Raw genomic sequence first — 17,632 nt, 5'->3', positions numbered from 1 at the left:
TCCAGCATTGCTCTTTATAGCGTTAATTCAAGCAAGAGGACTTACCCTGCTCCCGAACTGAATTCCTGGTGGCTGTGAGCAGCAATGAGGGTCGCTCACGTTTCGGCACACAGGTGAGTGCTGCGCCCTCACTCAGCAGAACCGTGGTGGGAAATTCTCATGTGGGGCCAGCGAGTGAAACTGCTGAGGCTGGTGACACGACGCTGAACTTTCAGCAGGTCAGGGCACCGGGTCATCCCCCGGTCACGACATCCCGCTCTGAGTCAGGCAGTGCCTGCAGTGCGCGCTCCCAGCGGGGCTCGGTGTAGAGGTGCTGCTCCTCGGGGGCCTCCCTGCTGTGTGTGTGTCCCATCGCATTTTGGCATGTGGCCCCATCCTCATTTTTTCACCCCTCAGCACCTGTTCAGCATTACAGTCCAGAGGCCCCAAGCTGGGGACGAGGCACTCCATCAACCTGAGAGCGGAGTGGAGCAGCGCAGCCAGCTGCTGCCAAGGCCGTATGTGTCGGCCAGACGGGTTTTGCCTCAATCACTCACTACGCAAAGCTGTGCCATGATGGGGACTGCCACCAGTAGTGCTGAACTGTCATTAATTCCATGTCTCAAAGGCCCCCGGAGGTGGCTGTGACTGTCTGGCTGTCACGTAGCATTGCAGCAGCCTGTCTACAGTGTGGGGAAAGGAAGCAACATGAGAGCAGAGGAGGAAATGCCACTTCTCACAGACAAACCTGCTCAACTGACAGCAGCTCCCACCTCCAACAGATGGGCACTACAGGAACGCCTCTTCCAGGGAGCAGAGCAACTACGGGACAGCCAGGAGACATGGCTGCTGCAAACATCACTTGAAGTCTCAGTAAATAACATGCTATGGTTGGATTCACCCTGAAACCTGAACTACTGAGTTTGGTACACGTAGTCACCACTTCCACGTGATCGACGCTCGGTTAAAATCCCATGTAAGACTGCATTAGGGCTGGGATCATCTTGCGTTTAGCATGGAATTCCCTTGTATTCCATGCTAGGTATGGCTGAGACTTGATTCCAGGTGTGCCTCTGAACTTCTGCTTGCAGCCCCCAGCAGAAATCTCCCACGAGGACACAGAAATTAGCAGCAACTGAAAAAAAGAAGTGATGGCTGATGGTGGTGGGGCCTCTCCTATTCCTGTCCCCGTTCTGACAGCCCCAGCAGCTCAGGTTAGCCTACATGGGGTCGAGTCCACAAATGCACATAGATGTTTCTCCATCCCCCCCGAGGCAAGGAGCAGAGGTGATACATGAAGAACTGCCTCTGACTCGCACAGTCGTTCAGTATAAATGGACTCAAATCTTATCTTCTAGCCTTCTAATTTTTCCTTATTTCCCAACCTTTCTTCCAGCCTAGATCTGATTTACCTTTAAGAGAAAGCTCTCCCTACAAGGCACAAAGCAGACATACACGCTGGATGATAAAGTTTATTTTTCTTTTTTAATTCCTGAGGTTATAAAAGGAAAACAAAAAAGCATCAAGAAACATTCCAGTACGTAACTGCCTACACCTCTGTGACTGCACAGATGCTGGCATATACAGATCTCTTCTTTCCCCCATGTGGAACATGAAATTTGATGTGAACGGGACTTGCAGCTAAAACCAGAAGATGTGTCTGATCAAGTTACAGTATAAGTGTCTGAGTATAATTAAAACTACAGTGCAATTTCAAGTCTTATAAAGAGCAAATTCAGGCTTCTGTAGTGGTGCTGCTTCTTACTGTGCAAATCAAAGTGATTCTTCATAACATGGCATCGAGTAATGCTGCATAAAGGAATTATGTCACGCCGTTTTCTTAAAATAACTGTATTCTTTCTTCTGCATAAACCCCTGCCTAACAAAAAACAAATTACCCTTCCTTATTCTAGCACCCAGGGAAAATACCCCGTCAGGTACACTACCTTTGTATACACTATTTGTGTATAAAAGTCACAGGTGTGACATCCCCTTAAATCAGCCCCTGAGGTGGAAAGACTCCCTCATCTGGGTGACACAATGGTTTTATTTACTTGAACGGTTCCTTCCAACAGCTGAGCTCATGTCCACTTGCTGCATCTTCACCTGTTGGAGTATTTGCTCTACTGAAACAAATTCTGCTTAAACGCTTTCCTCTGTGAGAAGCAAACATTAGTCTTTCATCTTGAAACTACAGGTTCCCGCTCCCCCTCTTTGTCCTCTTTCAGAGAGCAAAAAAAGCCACAAAACTTCTCTCATGTGACAGGAAAACCTGAAGAAAAGCTACCAGAAAGACTCAAATGCTAAATAAAAACCATCCAGCATTTCTATTACCCACCTCCCAAGCACAAGTTTCAGCCAACCTCAGGCCTGTCTACATGAAAAACTTGCATGAAAAAATTTGGCCTACTACATGGAGCCAGTGACTGTAAGAATAAATGGTGCCTTAAAAAAATCTGCTATTGAATGAAAAAATCTTAAGAACAAGGATGCAGAGAGGAAATCCAGAGGCAAGCCTGTCAAACGATTCTGACTACCGATAAATACTTCTGAGCAGAGATGTCATATTTTGGCCTAAAACGTTTGATGGCATCCCTTTAACTTACATTTGGCATTTGAGTAAGGATCTCCTAGTAAGATTAGTATTAAATAAAACTAAATAAAACAGCAACAAGATGCCTTTAAAAATCACGCCTAAAAGCTTAAAAGAAAACTTTAAGCAGCAGACTTCAGTAACAGCTGTTTGAAATTGCATAGCATACGGTACACAATATCCGTTCTTCAGCAATAAATAAACTCTTCTTGCCCAGTTAAATATAAGACGTAGCTTCAACACTGAAATATGCCATAATTCATGAACAGAGCAGTGTGTCACTTATTGCCCACTTTGGTTTCTTGTCCACCTCGGTTTTTATGCACACAGCCAGGGAAGGGTCTAACTCTTACTGCATCCTGTTACTCAGGAAGAGTAAGGCAGCACATACCTCTCACCAACCCCTCTGCCCAGCACAGTTCATCACATATACTGGTAAGAGACATTTGAAGAGTAGAACATCCAGGAGCCAGACAGCCTCGCTGAAAAGGCTGCGATTCCAGCTTGGTGCCACCCTGAGTGCAAGTCCTTGTCAGAAAGCCCTGAACATGCAACTCAAAGTCCAGGTGGTCCACGAAGGGCAGTCATTCTTTCACACTCCTCTTCAGGATCAGCGTATTTATATATTGTTAACAACGGAATGAATGATTAGCAACAGTTAGCTTTATCTGCTGTATTTTTTCCCCATAAATTTCCCTATAACTCAAGCTATTACTATGCAAATGTCAAACACTGCTTTGTGTCCATCTTTCAGAAACCAGCCTATTGTTGTAGAATCAGACACCCTATGGAGCGTTCCCTAAGTGCTTAGTCTACAGAGAGAAAGGACATTGCTGGCCTCCTCAGAGATTGTGCTTTATGTGAATTCTGCTGACCAAGGTGCTACAGCAGGAAAAAGAAATGCTCTTCTTCCAAGTGTCACACAGTGAGTAGTACTTTATTCTACAAGCCATATACCTGATTCTGCCACTGATACTCACCATAAGAGCTCAATGCATTGGAAAAACTTACACAGTATGGTGAGCAAAAGTGAAAAAACCTGTTGCTTTATGTTTTATTGCTTTGCAACTGGTATTAAAGACCACAGCATTTATAAAAACCAGTTAAGACTCACCAAATCTTAGCTCAAAATGTAAAAACATCTATAATTGCTGCTTATAAAACTTGAAAGAGATAAAAAATTCTAGATGGATTACAATATATGTCTGCAAAGACTGAAGAATTGCATAGTTGCTGTCCTGACTGTGAGAGCAGCAGAGCAGAATGGAAATGGGTGTGTTTATTCCTCAATGAAGAGGTCAACAAAAAAAAAAAATGCATTTTTATTTAAATTTCCTTTTGAAGGATATTTTTGTAAGAAAAGTAATTCAATTTTCAGTGGAGAATTTCAGTTTGCATTAAGTCACTTCCACACTTACTTTTTTTTCCCCCACTGAAAAAAAATTTGGCTGGAACATTCCTTGCCCTGTTGAATCAAACAAGATGGCTTCTGAGCAATCTGTACACAGTACAGAACCATTAGTGTTCCTAAAAAGGCTTTGTTTTCTAGTGTGTATATGCTCTCTATGTGCGTTATAACTATTGCATAGCTTCAAAGTCTTCAAATAGTGGTAGTCACAATGCTTACATATACATAAATAATAGCATTTCTTACAAATTTAATTAAAAATAACACAGTATATTCAAGGCTATGGAAAATCACTTCCATCATAGATGACAGGTCGCTCAACAGTCAACTGATAAAACACTCTCTTTGAAATAAATCTGTCAAGAAACAAAAGGAAGAAGAAGACGGCTGTGTTAGCTGAAATCAATGGGCAGAAATTCTTACAAGTTAATTCATTTTACAGACAGGCAAAAAAAATAACCAGTGCTAAGAAGAGATTTTTTTTCACAATGGCTGTCAGGTCTCTTGTTACAAAGATAACATTTCTGACTATTCTGTTCATCTTCTCAGAGGTTGAGACAAACAAGGTAAAGCCTGCTATGGTGGGGAGAAGAAAACAAAATAGAAGAACAAAAACCAAAACTCAGGTTGAAGATCTTTTGGCAAACTGGGAGCAATTTCTTACACTTACTTCCCAACAGCAGAATAATGGTACATCTTAACAGTTGCACAGCCCATAAAACCAAGTTTATTTCACCTTTTACACTCAGGTAGGACCTACCTAGAGAATGTGTTGTCGAATATCAGTGTGTAGATTCCAGGGTTTCTGACTTTCATCTGTCCTCTGATAGTTTCCTTATGAGAATTGCAGCGGGTCATAGGAATAAGAACCTGGAATTCAATACAGATCAAACTGAAACTTGCTATTTGACCTACAAACTGACGTTCACCTTCAGAAAAATATTTACACTTTAGATTCCTAAAGTGCATATATGCCTGAAAAACCATTTATTTTCACTGATTAGCATTAAAAGTTCACCCAAACTAAAGTCTCAGAGTAAAACATCTGTTTTCCTTTGACGCCCTCTTTCCAGCAATAAGTTACAGCTGAAAATCTCAGTTTTAGAGAAAGATCTCTAAAACTCTGGTTTTTTAGTGTTTTTTAAAACAGCGAGGTTACGAACATCCACATCGCTATATATGAAATCTGTACAAACATATCCAAGAGCAGAATTAGCTGATTTATGCCTTTTGATACATGCTTTATACCCCCTGGATTATTCAGACCATGGGGTAGATCTTCCTGGTAACTACACTAAGGCACATAGAAACCAAGGTGATGACGGATTACAGCCAACACACCTTCCCACTGAAAGAAAAGATTGTGCTTGACAAATCTGGAGACCTTCTGCAATAGGGATGCAGCATTTACAGATAAGGGAAGAGCAACTGGTGTTATCTACCTGGACTTGTGTAAAGCATTTTACACTGTCACACATAACATTCCAGTCTCTAAATTGAAGAGATAAGGAACTGATGGCTAGACTACTGGCTGGATAAGAAACTGGCTGGATGGTCACACTCAAAGAATTGCAGTCAACAGTTTGAAATCCAGATGGAGACCAATGAAGAATGACGCCCTTCTGGGTTCATACTGGAACCGGCACTAATGAACATCTTTGTTGGTGATATGGACAGAGGGACTGAGAGCACCCTCAGCTAGTTTGTGGAATGACACCCAGCTGTGAGGTGGGATGGGAAGAGAAGCTATCCAGAAGGACCCTGACAGGCTTGAGAGGTGGGCCTGTACAAACCTCATGAAAGTCAACAAAATCAGGATCAAGATCCTGCACCTGGGTCAGGGCGATCCCAAACACAAACAGTCTAAGCAGAGAATGAATTGACAGCAGCTCTGAGGAGAAGGACTTGGGGGTGTTGGCTGATGAGAAGCTCAACACGGGCCAGCAGAGGCAGCTAACCACATCCTTGGCTGTATCAAAAGCAGTGTGACCAGAGGGGCAAGGGATATGACTGTCCTCTTCTACTCTACTTTCATAACATCCCACCTGAAGCTGGTTCAGCCTGGAAAAGCCTCTGCGGGAACTTTATAGAAGCCTTCCAGTACCTATAGGGGCTCTACAGGAAAGCTGGGGAGGGATTCTTTATCAGGGAGTGTAGTGATCAGACAAAGAGTAATGGCTTTAAATTGAAAGCGGGTAGATACATAATGGACACTAGGAAGAAATTATTTACTTTGAGAGTGGTGAGGCACATGAATGGGTTGCCCAGCGTAGCTGTGGATTCCTTATCCTCAAAATGTTTTGTTTGTTTGCTTTTTTGTGCTTAATAATAGTGAGTGATGATGAGACTAGTAGAAGCTATAATGTTTTTCAACTCAACTTTTGCAGGCAGTGTTAAATAATTAAAGACATAGCTCTGCCTCCAGGAAAACACAATTGGAAAAAACAGCTCCTTACAATGCAATAGCAATTAGCACTATTGTGGAGATCAGCTGGCTATGTTGGCTGATTCCTCTGGGGAGCCTACTGAAGAATGTTACAATTTCTAAGGACGTAAAGAAACTAAAGATCCCACAGGGAAATAACAGCCTTACTCTGCACTGATCCAATGGCGTGTCTTCTGATTCTTGGTAGACGACGCTGAAGGAGATGCTTTTAGGGTCTGATGAAAATATCCAACTAATTGTTAGCCCAATCTCTGTAACAGTGATGGGAATGATACTGTAAGTGCTGGACTTAATGAACAGTTCTCTGTTGCCTTCCCCAAAGTTTACAATCTCCTCCACTGTAAGGGGTAATCTGACCCTGTAAGTGAGAAAAATACAGTCACTTGAAGAGATCCAACCTAATAGCTGAGACAAAAATAATAATCACCATTTTTTATTTTCTGTTTATTCAAGGTAGTCTCCACAGCAACTTTGAACAGGTCTAACAAGACACAGGAAAATTCAGCCCTGGAGGAAAGCAAGAACTGTAGAAAAGATGAAAGTACTTTCACTGTTTTAACAAATGTGGATATTATTTACTTATTTATTTCATTTTCACTGGAAAAATCTTTCTTGAATAAAGCTTTCTAGAGCTCCTATGATTTAAAAAAAAAAAGTCTGCTGCCCTCTACTGTTCCTTTCACATAGAAATGTAAACAGAAATGTGTCAATTTATTATTATCATCCAGACATTATTTGTACAGAAAACAGGGATCAAGAGTTCAGAGAGGGCAGAGGGATGGAATGTAAACAACAGCTTTGTTTAGATCCTCTGGAGCTCTTACTGCATGCTCTGTTTTACCCAAATAAGCTGGATAAAGGTTGATTAAATGACCCTTCAACTAAAATGGAAGTACTCAGCATCTAGGTGATCCTGACTCTCGAAGCATTTTATTAGCCCACTTCATTTTGATATCTATTTCAGACTGAAAGCAGTGTGGACCTTTAACAGAAGAATGCTGCTTGCCTTCTTCAGGGGAAAACGGCAGTTTTTAAGAGCTAAGTAGCTCACCTACATTATCCTAACTAAAACTGATCTAACACATCACTCTTCAGGTCTTAAGTTTCTAAGAGAAAGGACCTGCCTCACTGCTGCTGCTCTGCTTAGCTCAGATACATTCTCTGCTCCTCCTCAGGCCAAATTCTGCTGTGGGACACAATCAATCTGAGCTTCTAGGAGTCTGCACAACACATTCACATAGCTGATATCAGAGTTCAGCCTTTATTTTTTTTGTTTGGTAGTAATGAAATCGTGCTGCTTACATGATTTCTCCTGACTTCAACAAGCTTATCTCAGCATCTTGAGCAACCTGCCACTCTTCTGATTCATCAAAGGCTGAAGAATTACAAGTGCTGTTTCTAGGAGAAGAAAAAAGGAAAACCATCATTATCTAAGTAGTATGGGGTCAAATATTATTTGGAAGCTTAGGTCTTCCTAAAACAGAAATGATTTAATAGCAAATTACATCATTTTTATTTTGCATATTCTAGTGACAAAACTGCCAGGGCAGAACTGCAGTCCTGTTCTGCTAACCACTGTGCAAAATGCTGACAGCTTCTATCCTGGCTTCGTGAGCTAAGAGGAATGTATGCCTCCAGAACACCCCTTTGACAGCCTTAAGATAAACTCCCTACTGAGATGTTGCCAGGTTTAAAAGCTTTCACCACAGGTGGAAATCTAGACTTGGGGGGCAGAGACAAGCAGCACAGTCTGGACTCGTTTCTTAAACAAACCCTACCCTGGGACGTGACATTTGTCATGGATTTAGTTCATGAGGCATTTTACAAATATATTCTTCAGTTCCTTATTCTGATATACGGTACATAAAATGTATTTTCACAGTAACATACACCTTCTTTCCATACAAGAAATATTGGATGATTCAAACAAACACACTGAAGAAGCTGCTACACGATGACAAAGCTGTGTGCCTCCTACACACCATGGTAAGAGGAGGAATCTCTTATCCACTCCTTACCTCAAAAAAGGCAGATGCACTGGATACACTCTGGAATACCACCAACTATGAGTTACAGGGCTGAGGCAGAGATGTAAGCAGCAAAGAAAAGAATGAGTGGGAGAGTCAGTACACAAATGCTGGTAGTTCCCAAGTGAGTTAGAGCTTCTTTAACTGATACTTTGCATCTCTGCATTGCAGGAGGCTGGTAACTAAGACAGTTAGGCTGATATTCTGCCAGAAAATTCCAGAGGCACTTACATACAGAGAATCCAACAGCTGGTTCATTCAAAAGCCAATGGAATCTAATAAAAGCAATATAACTTACATGTGCTTTTGAAAAATAAAGTGTAATTATGTAGCAAGGGCAGAATTGTTACACTTTCTGTAGACTAATCTCAAAATCTACTCACAGTTTAGCAATTCCTTTTGAATTCTGAGGGATCTTGCTCTACAAGCAACACCCCTGAAGGGTAAAAACAGCCCCAGGTAACAACGCCTCCATCTGGGCATTAGCAGCATCTGGATATACCATGTCAGTACATGCAGTCATACGTGATCTTAGTGAGCTAAGCATTTACCTGTTACATCATTACACTGCAACACCACTGGCTGGAACTAGGAAGAATTTACTGTTGTGACTGCTAATAAAACTGCATATTCAACTGCACCCACTGTCTAACACATTTCCTGAACTGATAAAGCACTGTTATCTGTGGCATTCAAGTTCTCTCATTCCTTGAACAGCTTTTGATGCAATTTATAGTTTAACTCTCCCCCTGACAGCAGCATTTCTATCTGTATGACTTTTTCACACTAGGTGGCAGCCACGCACCACTGCCCAGACCTCTGGTGGATCTGCCAAAATTGTTTCTCTTCCTTTTCTTTTGAAAGTGACATGAACTAGGGCTGATAAGAGGCAGAAGTGAGGCATGGAAAAGCCTACAACAACAGAACAGTTAAGAGAATCCTTGAGACACAGACTGCTGGAGGCTGCAAGAGCATTCTGAAAAGAACGATATCACTTCATTCTTAGTCTATTCTTATGCTTTTCCTCAGGTCTCTACAGTTGGTCACTGTCTCCCAGCTGCATGGTCTAGTACAGCATGACTGCTCCTATATGTGGAAAGCATTTCTCTCAAATGATACTAAAAATGCTGTGACCAACATCAAGAAAGGTTTTGGAGTTAAAAACAATAGGAACTGGGCTTGCTGCTAGCTAGCAGGTGGCAGTCCAACTCTGACAGTCTAAATTAGTTATCCACCTTCACTTCCAGCTCATCAATGAGAAGAGAAAAAATAACAACTAGTACAGCAAAGGGTTAGAAGTATACACTGACAGCTCCTGGAAAAGAATGATCTGGGATAAAGCATGGAGGATGTGGAGCTCTCTGAGTTAGAGACATGGTATGCAAGAATATTGTGTATGAAGTATATAAGTGTATGAGTACACATGGACAGAAGGGGGCAGAGGGGCCACAGCAGACCCATGACATACCTGGGCACGTGAGAGTGACATGTAGACAGCTGAGGAAAAAGAACGAATGGACCTGAAGATCTCCCACTATGTGCTGTGAGTGACCCACACACTGGTTTGCAGGAAATCCCAACTTAACCATGAACTATGCAACATCCAGTATGAATGAAAAAACAACAACCCCACACAGAAAAAAATGGCCTTCCCAGCCTTAAAACTGGTCAAACTCAATATGTAACATTGAAAGCAACCAGAGAACCAGAGAAAGCAAGCCAGGAAATGATCAAAGTAAAGGGATATCTCTGTACACCAAGTGACAACGTGCAAAATCTTTCAAGATTTTCTCATTGTTGTGATATGGAAGAGGCTTGGCAAGACTCTGTAATTAGGTCAGCTTTCAATTATTAGGTAAATACAGTGTTTGCAAGAAGTTCAGAAAATAGATTTCAAAATAAGAAACTTGGGACTATCATGGTGCTTTTCTGCCCCATCTCCAGCAGGAAGTGGCAACAATGATTATCACAATATGTGACAGACCAGCTATTTCACACTTCGGTTCAGTGAAGAGTTTCACAAGAAAAACAGATATTTACTTATTTCCCTCCCCTTCTTGTTCTCTTTATAATAAGTAACAGTGAAACTGTGAATCCGACAGACAGTATCATTTAGCTCCTACTATAAATTAAGTGTGAACAAACCTTGGCAGCCTGCATGCTGATTTTAATGGTGACAGCTGGGGGAGCACAGAACTGGGACTACTCCTTTGCACTGTGGAAAAAGCTGGAGGGCTACAGTGGAGCTGTCTGGATTTACTACATTTGATGCTGAGTGCACAAACAGCTCACAATTATCTTGTGTAGTGAACATGTGGCTGAGCACAGAACTGTCTTCTCCTTATAAAGAGCTTGGCTACCTATATTGAATGATTAAAAAAACCCCTAACAAGCAGAATTCAGAAGAGCTCCCTCTCCATGAAACAGTGTTTACTCACAGATCTGTCACACTTTGATCCAGTGAATCTCTATCCATCTGACTTTCACTGTGGAGCGAGTCTGATTCTTGTACTTGGCACAGCTCCTCATCAGTGATTATATCAAATGCTGCATCATCTGGTGGTTTAGAGGCTTCGTCTGCAATTGTGCCATAAAAAGACATTAAAGAAACATTATAATATTAGCTAGTTCAGAAAACAAGAAGCAACCTAAATCCTTAAGAGTAAGACTAGGCCATTCCTCTATCTTTGCAGAAGCATTAGGTAACTACTAAGAACCAACTGTAATCCTCAGGCAGATGGACACACATTGAACATACACGCAGATTTCTGTCAGCAACACTCAAACACAGTGATGGGACCAATTTAATCCTAAAAATGGTCCATGAGTGTGAAGGTCCCCGGAACTGGAGGTGACTGTGTAGAGAATGTCCAAGACACCTACTTAACTCTCAGTGGCACACAACAAGCACACTAACCAAAAGCCCTCTCACCTGGTGACACTGGTGACTCCAGTGAACCTGGGGATCCTTCCTGGTTGGCACTGGATCCAGAGTCATCTGTATTGTCCACAATCACTCTGGGCTTATTAAAGCAAGCTTTGCAGCAACGTTCCTTTCTCCCACCCGGTTTTGTCACCATGTAGTTGTTGCAGCAATAGTAGCAGAAAATGCGACCACACATTCTAGAAATGATTCAAAACCAAAGGTGTTAGAATAGTACCACACTCAGGTGGAACACATCTACATGACATAGCCTGGGGCTTTGTCGTAATGGTCTCACTCTCTGGAAAAGCCCAAATGTCACCTCCAAAGCAGAGACCATGCTGTTTCCTGAGCACTTCATGTTTATGAAGCTGTCACAGTTTTGTTTTTCAAAATCATTTAGATCATTAATGGATAATGGTAAAAGCACTTGCAGATTTCACAGGTTTAAGTAGAAATGAGCAATTTGAAAGTTGTTATTAGAAATCACTTCACTGTTCACTAATCACTACTGAATGTTCCCTATAGAGATGCTTCCAGTAAATGTCTCATCCCTTTGTGGACTCGTGCTCTTTCAGGCTCTGACACATCTTCTATCAATGATTTTGACAATGAATTTTAAAAAGTATTTTATCTGTGTGAATGCTCATGGTGGAATCTGATTTTGAACTGACCTGCAGTGGTGTCGTCGCACCATCCATGAGAACTCTCTCTGGCAGTCCAGGCAATGGTTAACCTCTGTGTCACCCTGCCACTTCTGCTCTGCACTAAGCTTCTGCTGGAACTCCAGAGCATCCGACTTTTGCCACAAAGCATCTTTATCTCTACAGAGAGACAGTTACAGAAATGAAAAGCATATAAGTTATTCATCCTTGTTTACTGTTAGCTAACCTCTAATTGCTTTTTCTGTAATTACTGAGAAACTTCCAGGAATTAAGACAGATCAGTAAACCTACTGAAAATGTTGGGAATGGAGGAAAAAAATACATGCTACGCAGAGAACTACACGCTTTTGCAAGCAGACAGGAAATTTAAGAGATTGTACCACTGTTATATTTTTTACTTTGTTAAGGAAATGTAAAATTTAATCTTCTTATGATCTTGGCTACTACCTGCATCTTCCAATCAGGAATACAAGAGTGAACCACGCAGGCAGAATCCCTTAAAATCCTAAGCTAGGATTTTAATTTCTACTTGATGTTTGTTTTTATGCCAACCTGATAAGTTCAATTAAACGTTCTTCAAGGAACTGTTTTGTTCTTGTCAGGTCATCCAGCTCAGCAAACAACTTCTGGTCGTTGCTGTCTTTGTCTGCTGCCACCTTGCTGAGTTTCTCGCTGTAATCCAGGGCCTGCTTTTTTGCTTCATCGGCTTCCTTTTGGGTCCTGATCGAATATAAAGGTGATTAAAAATCTTTTTATTTGTTCAGGTGCATTCAAGACTTCCCCATGGAATGAAGGGGAAAAACATGTACTATCAGTAAAATTGTTCTCAGCATACATTTGCTTTTTTTCATACCTAACCAGAATCTACCCAGTTTTCTGCATCACTGACAGTGCACACAGATCTGTTATCCAGTGAACAGAGTCAGCAATCAGTAATTTCTTGGAAGCCTTGCTTATAGCCTTGCAATGATTGCTACACTGGGAATAAAAATCGGGTGTCCTTTGAAACTGATGTCATTAGTAGCTGCAAGCTGAGCAAAAGAGGCAAAGTCCTATAGACACAGGTTGCCCAGCATTTGCAGGCTGTACTCAAAAAAGCATTTAACACATACCCCTCTATAGCCTTCATGTTGACAAAAGGATTAAAACCTAAACCTTACATTCGTGTGTGCTGTATAATTTATGTATTTCTTGTCTGAAGCGTTAATTTGATATTCCCCACAGAGCCCATGCATTATTTCCCCTAATAAAACCTGGGATACACAATATACCACAGCAGTTTTCAATACACTTCACTTACTAGCCCCTCACTCAGCTTTCAGTTAATGGCATGTGTAAAAGGAGCAGAACTCCCACCTTTCCAAGAGTTCTCTCAGGGATGCCACTTCCTCTTCCTTCTGCAGCCGAGCAGATTGCAATTCAGACAGCTGCTCCCTTGCTTCATCCAGCTTTCTAGACAAACTTGTGTTTTCAGCCTAGTGAAATATTTAATAAAAACACTTCACTAGTACTGGACAGTTACCAACACATCTAAATAATGCTTAGAAAGAGACAGTTAAAGCTGTACTAGTGATTGCTTATTTCTGTCACACTGAGTAAGGGATAAACTCAAAAGTAAGATGTTATTAAGCAGTGCCTCTAATTCTTACTGTTCTGCCATTTCAGCTGTTGTCTCCATATCAAGCAAAATCTCTCAAAGATAATGGTAAAAGAAAAAGGCATTATTAATTATTTTTCACCACCTAGAAGTGATTCAAGGACATTATCAGACTCACACCCATTTATGCTGCCTTCTTTCTCCCTTTTTGACACTAATGCACACTGACACAAAAATCTCTACTTTTGCTTAAACAGATTGAGCACTTACTTGTAAACCTGCAATCTCTTCCTCTGTAGCACGCTGTTGTCTCTTCTGCTCCTCAAGCTGCTCTCTTAGTTTCCCACACTCTTCACTGGTAGTCTAGCAGAGAGATCAAGTCAGAAGTTAGCATTCTGCTAGCTGCCCCCACTTCACCTAGAAAAATCTCCAGTTCTAAATCATGAGCACTCATACTGCCCTGCATGGTATAAAAGCAATACTCATGAAATACAGCTATGAGAAACACAGCTTATGGACTCAAGAATCCTCTGTGGTCACAGACTAGCTGTGGGTTGATGTTACTTGCTATGGGCTATTACAGCTGTCAGCAAAAAGGCAGCTTAGCTTACTGGGCCTCAAAAGAGTGAGGAAGCCCACATCATACTCGTGAATCTGTGATTCTATACTGAGGTTTAAGAAGTGTTTATGAAGAAGAAACATGAATGAATGTACGCTATTCTCTCAAATTGGTGGATTTCTGGATAGTACCAGTGGCACACACCGAGCCCCAGTTAACTGATCAGTCTTAAACTCTATCTCAGAATGGCAGAACAAACACAATTAAGACTTTAACCATCAAGCATGTCATTTCACGCATACAAGGTTAACTCCTGATTTTATGGAAGAAAAACTGCGGTCCTCCTGGCTGCTGTCTTGAGCAGCTGAACACAAAAACAGACAAGGGAATTATCTGCACATTAAAACAAGAGTTATATTATCTCCACACCAGCCTAGCTCATCCATACAGATGATCTTTGAGGCAGTTTTCAACCCAGACCATTCCATGTTGAGACGTTTTTAGGTTCCAAGGCTAAGGCTAATTGCACACTAGTTTCAGAGCCTGGCCAACATAAACCTTAGGATTTCACCCAGTTATTTCTGCAGCAGATGGTAAAGCAGGGGAAATCCCATACAGCTCCTTCAGCTGTAATAATCACATTAATTTACCTTGAATTTTGTCTGATAATTTAGAATTTCTGTGCTCATTTGAAATTTTATTGCAGACAGCTCTTCTTGGCTGGTCTCCTGAAGGCTCTGTGCCTGTTTCTTTGCTGTCTCCAGTTGTGCTTGCAGACTTGGGAGAGCTGAGACACATATCTGAGCCTCCTCTAGTTTCTCTTGTAGGCTCCTGTTCTCCTGTCTGAGATAAGAGATGTCATGCTTCAGTTCCTCCTGTTGCGCTGCTGCCTGTTCTTCCAATTCTTTGAGCCTCTCTTTGGCCTGGGTTAACTGCTCTTCTGCATCCACCTTTTCAGAGGACAAGGCACAAATCTGAATACCGAGTTCAGCCATATCTGTGTTGGTCTTATGGAGGAGATCTTTGTTTTCTACATTTTCCATTCTAGCAGCATCCAAGTACTGTTTAACCTTGGAGAGTTCTTCCTTTAGACTCAGCAAATTATTTTCCAGCTCAGTTTTTTGAAGGACTGCTGTCTCCTGTTCTCTTTTCAGCACTTCTTCTCTTTCTTTGCATTGCACAAGTTCTTGCACATGGTTTCTGTTGAGGGACTCTGTTTGCTCTTTCAGCTGCTGGACAAGCTCTTTCTGCTCCCCTAAGAAAGACGCTGTGATTGCCAGATCACTTTTCAACTGCTCTCTCTCATCACTGGTCTGCTGAAGCTTGACTCGCAGGTCAAGAACTTCTGTTTGCAGCCTAGAAACTTCATCTTGGTTAACTTGCAGCTGCTCTTCACTTACTGTAAGCCTGGAGGCCAGATCTTTTGCATCTTTCTCCAGAGAAGCTGCCTGCTGTAGTTGGTGCTTTTCCATTGATTCCTTTTCTGACGTGAGGGATTCAATAAGCCTTGTCTGCTGAAGGCACGTATTTTCAGCACTGAGCTTTTCTACCTCAAGAGTCTCCGTTTTCTTCCTATGTCTTTCAGCTTCTGCTCTTAGCTGCTCACACTGGCTCTCCATGCCTTGTAGCTGCACTTCCTTCTCTGCAAGCTGTGACTGGAGTGACTCTTTGCTCTCCTTCAAAGTGTCTAAGCTCTTTTCTATTTGTAAACTGTGTTGTTTGGCACTCTTCAGCTGTCCTTCAAGTGAGTCACAAGATTCCTTCATGGTCTCTTCTCTCTCCTTTAGTTCTCTATACTCTGAACGCAGAGCCTCTAATTTCTCCTCCAGAATTTGGCTTTGTCTCCTGGCATTCTGCAAATCTTCATCCAGCTGTTTATTCTGGCTTCTGAGTTTCTTCTCTTTTTCATCAACTGACACAAGGGCATCATCTATCTCACTCTGAAGCTGTTTCTCAGAGGCCCTCAGCTTGGCCACCTCGGCTTCCAGAGAATCTTTAGAGGCTTCCAGATTTTTCAGCTTCTCTTCCATCTTCTTCTTGAACTGCTGCAAATCTGCATTCTCAGTTTTCAGCTTCCTGCTCTCCTCACTCATTTCATTCACTGCAGAGTTTTGCTGCTCCATCTGCTCCTCCAGCTCCTTGACTTTCTGGCTGAGATGCTCTTTCTCATAGAAAAGCTTCTGATTTTGCTCCTCAAGGCTACACACAGTCTCACTCACCTTTTTTAAATGACCCTCCTGTTGTTCAAATTTTTCTGCCTGTGACTGGGCTTCCTCCTTAAGTGCCTCTTCCATCTTACCATACTCCTCCTTGAGTTTTTCTTTTTCTTTCCTTGCCTCCTCAAGATCTTTTTCCAGTGACCCCACCTGAGCTAGCGACCCCATTACCTGGGTCTGGAGCTCAGTCATCTCCTTTTCTTTCAAGGTCAGGGCCTTCTGAAGTGCATCCATTTCCTTTTCCATGGTTTCCAGGCTCCTCAGCAGATTTTCATTCTCTTCTCTGGAATAAGCAGCAAGGTGATTAAATCTGGACTCCAGTTCCTTCTGTGACTCTTCTTTCAGCTGCAGCTGCTCTTTTGCAGTTTTCAGCTGAGATGTACGTTCATCACTGAGTCTTTGCATCTCTGCCTTTTCCTTTTCTGTCTGCTGAAGCTTCTCTAATAATGCCTGTATCTGTAGGGCAGAGTCACACTGGGCTGTAGCTTTCTGTCCTTTTTCCTCCAAGGCAGCGTCAACTTTTGCAAGGAGGTTGAGATTCTTCTGTTCTGCGGAACTTAGCTTTGCTTTAAGCTCATCAATGCAAAGCTCCTTCATAGCAACTAAAGCCCTAGAGACCTCCAACTCCTCATTCAACAGCTGCAGTTTTGAGGCATAGTCTTCCTTACTGGTTGTCAACTGTGCCAGCTTTGTTGAATATTCCTTCTGCTGCTCCACGGCATTCAGTTCCAGTGATTGAAGGCATTTCTGCAGGTCATGAACAGTGCTTTGAGTGGATTGTGAAACCTCACACTGCTTCTGTAACTCTGTGATCATCTTTGTCAGCCGAGAGTTTTCCTCACTGTAGTTATTGCTCTTCTCTTTTTCTAGCCGCAATTGCTCTTTGTGAAGGCTGACAGCTGCCTGGAGCTCCTGGTTTTCCATTTCTAGCTGATGAATACTTCTCTGAAGTTCTTTCTGCCTCAGCTCAGCCTGGTCAAGTTCTACTCGCATCTCTTCAAAGCCCTCAAAGTGTTCAGCATTTAGTGAGTTATTCGCATCAGGACTGGAGGGAAACTCTGGAGCCTAAACAAGCAGAATGTGGAATAAAAAAAAATCTTAAAACTTGAAGCAGAGCTGCATTTTTCAAAGAAAAAAAGGCTCAAACATTCCAGAAATCAGCATGGCTTAACTTTTTGGTTTTGTTTTTAGTGATGACAAGAACACCGAGGAGGCATTG

At 42.0% G+C, this 17,632-nt stretch overlaps 1 protein-coding gene across 8 annotated transcripts in view; it reads right to left on the bottom strand.

Moving 5' to 3' along the window:
• Positions 1-1,436: 1,436 nt before the first annotated feature.
• FYCO1 (FYVE and coiled-coil domain autophagy adaptor 1) overlaps positions 1,437-17,632 on the bottom strand; it is a 29,663-nt gene continuing 13,467 nt past the window's right edge. For 5 of the 8 annotated variants that reach the window (XM_015854082.1, XM_015854083.2, XM_015854086.2 and 2 more), the window contains exons 8-19: positions 14,848-17,478; positions 13,909-14,001; positions 13,398-13,516; positions 12,594-12,761; positions 12,051-12,200; positions 11,386-11,576; positions 10,892-11,030; positions 8,445-8,504; positions 7,729-7,824; positions 6,574-6,784; positions 4,741-4,850; positions 1,437-4,336 (exon numbers count right to left, since the gene is read on the bottom strand). In XM_015854082.1, coding sequence (XP_015709568.1) covers positions 4,261-4,336; positions 4,741-4,850; positions 6,574-6,784; positions 7,729-7,824; positions 8,445-8,504; positions 10,892-11,030; positions 11,386-11,576; positions 12,051-12,200; positions 12,594-12,761; positions 13,398-13,516; positions 13,909-14,001; positions 14,848-17,478 — 4,044 coding nt within the window. In that variant the 3' untranslated portion in view covers positions 1,437-4,260. The remainder of the gene's footprint in view (positions 4,337-4,740; positions 4,851-6,573; positions 6,785-7,728; positions 7,825-8,444; positions 8,505-10,891; positions 11,031-11,385; positions 11,577-12,050; positions 12,201-12,593; positions 12,762-13,397; positions 13,517-13,908; positions 14,002-14,847; positions 17,479-17,632) is intronic. The other 3 variants (XM_015854090.1, XM_015854087.1, XM_015854088.1) reach the window with 3 other exon arrangements.

This window comes from Coturnix japonica, chromosome 2 (assembly GCF_001577835.2).
Source record: "Coturnix japonica isolate 7356 chromosome 2, Coturnix japonica 2.1, whole genome shotgun sequence".
NCBI lineage: Eukaryota > Metazoa > Chordata > Aves > Galliformes > Phasianidae > Coturnix > Coturnix japonica.
The sequence above is the reverse complement of the archived record's forward strand: the minus strand, read 5'-3'. Positions and strand labels throughout refer to the sequence as shown.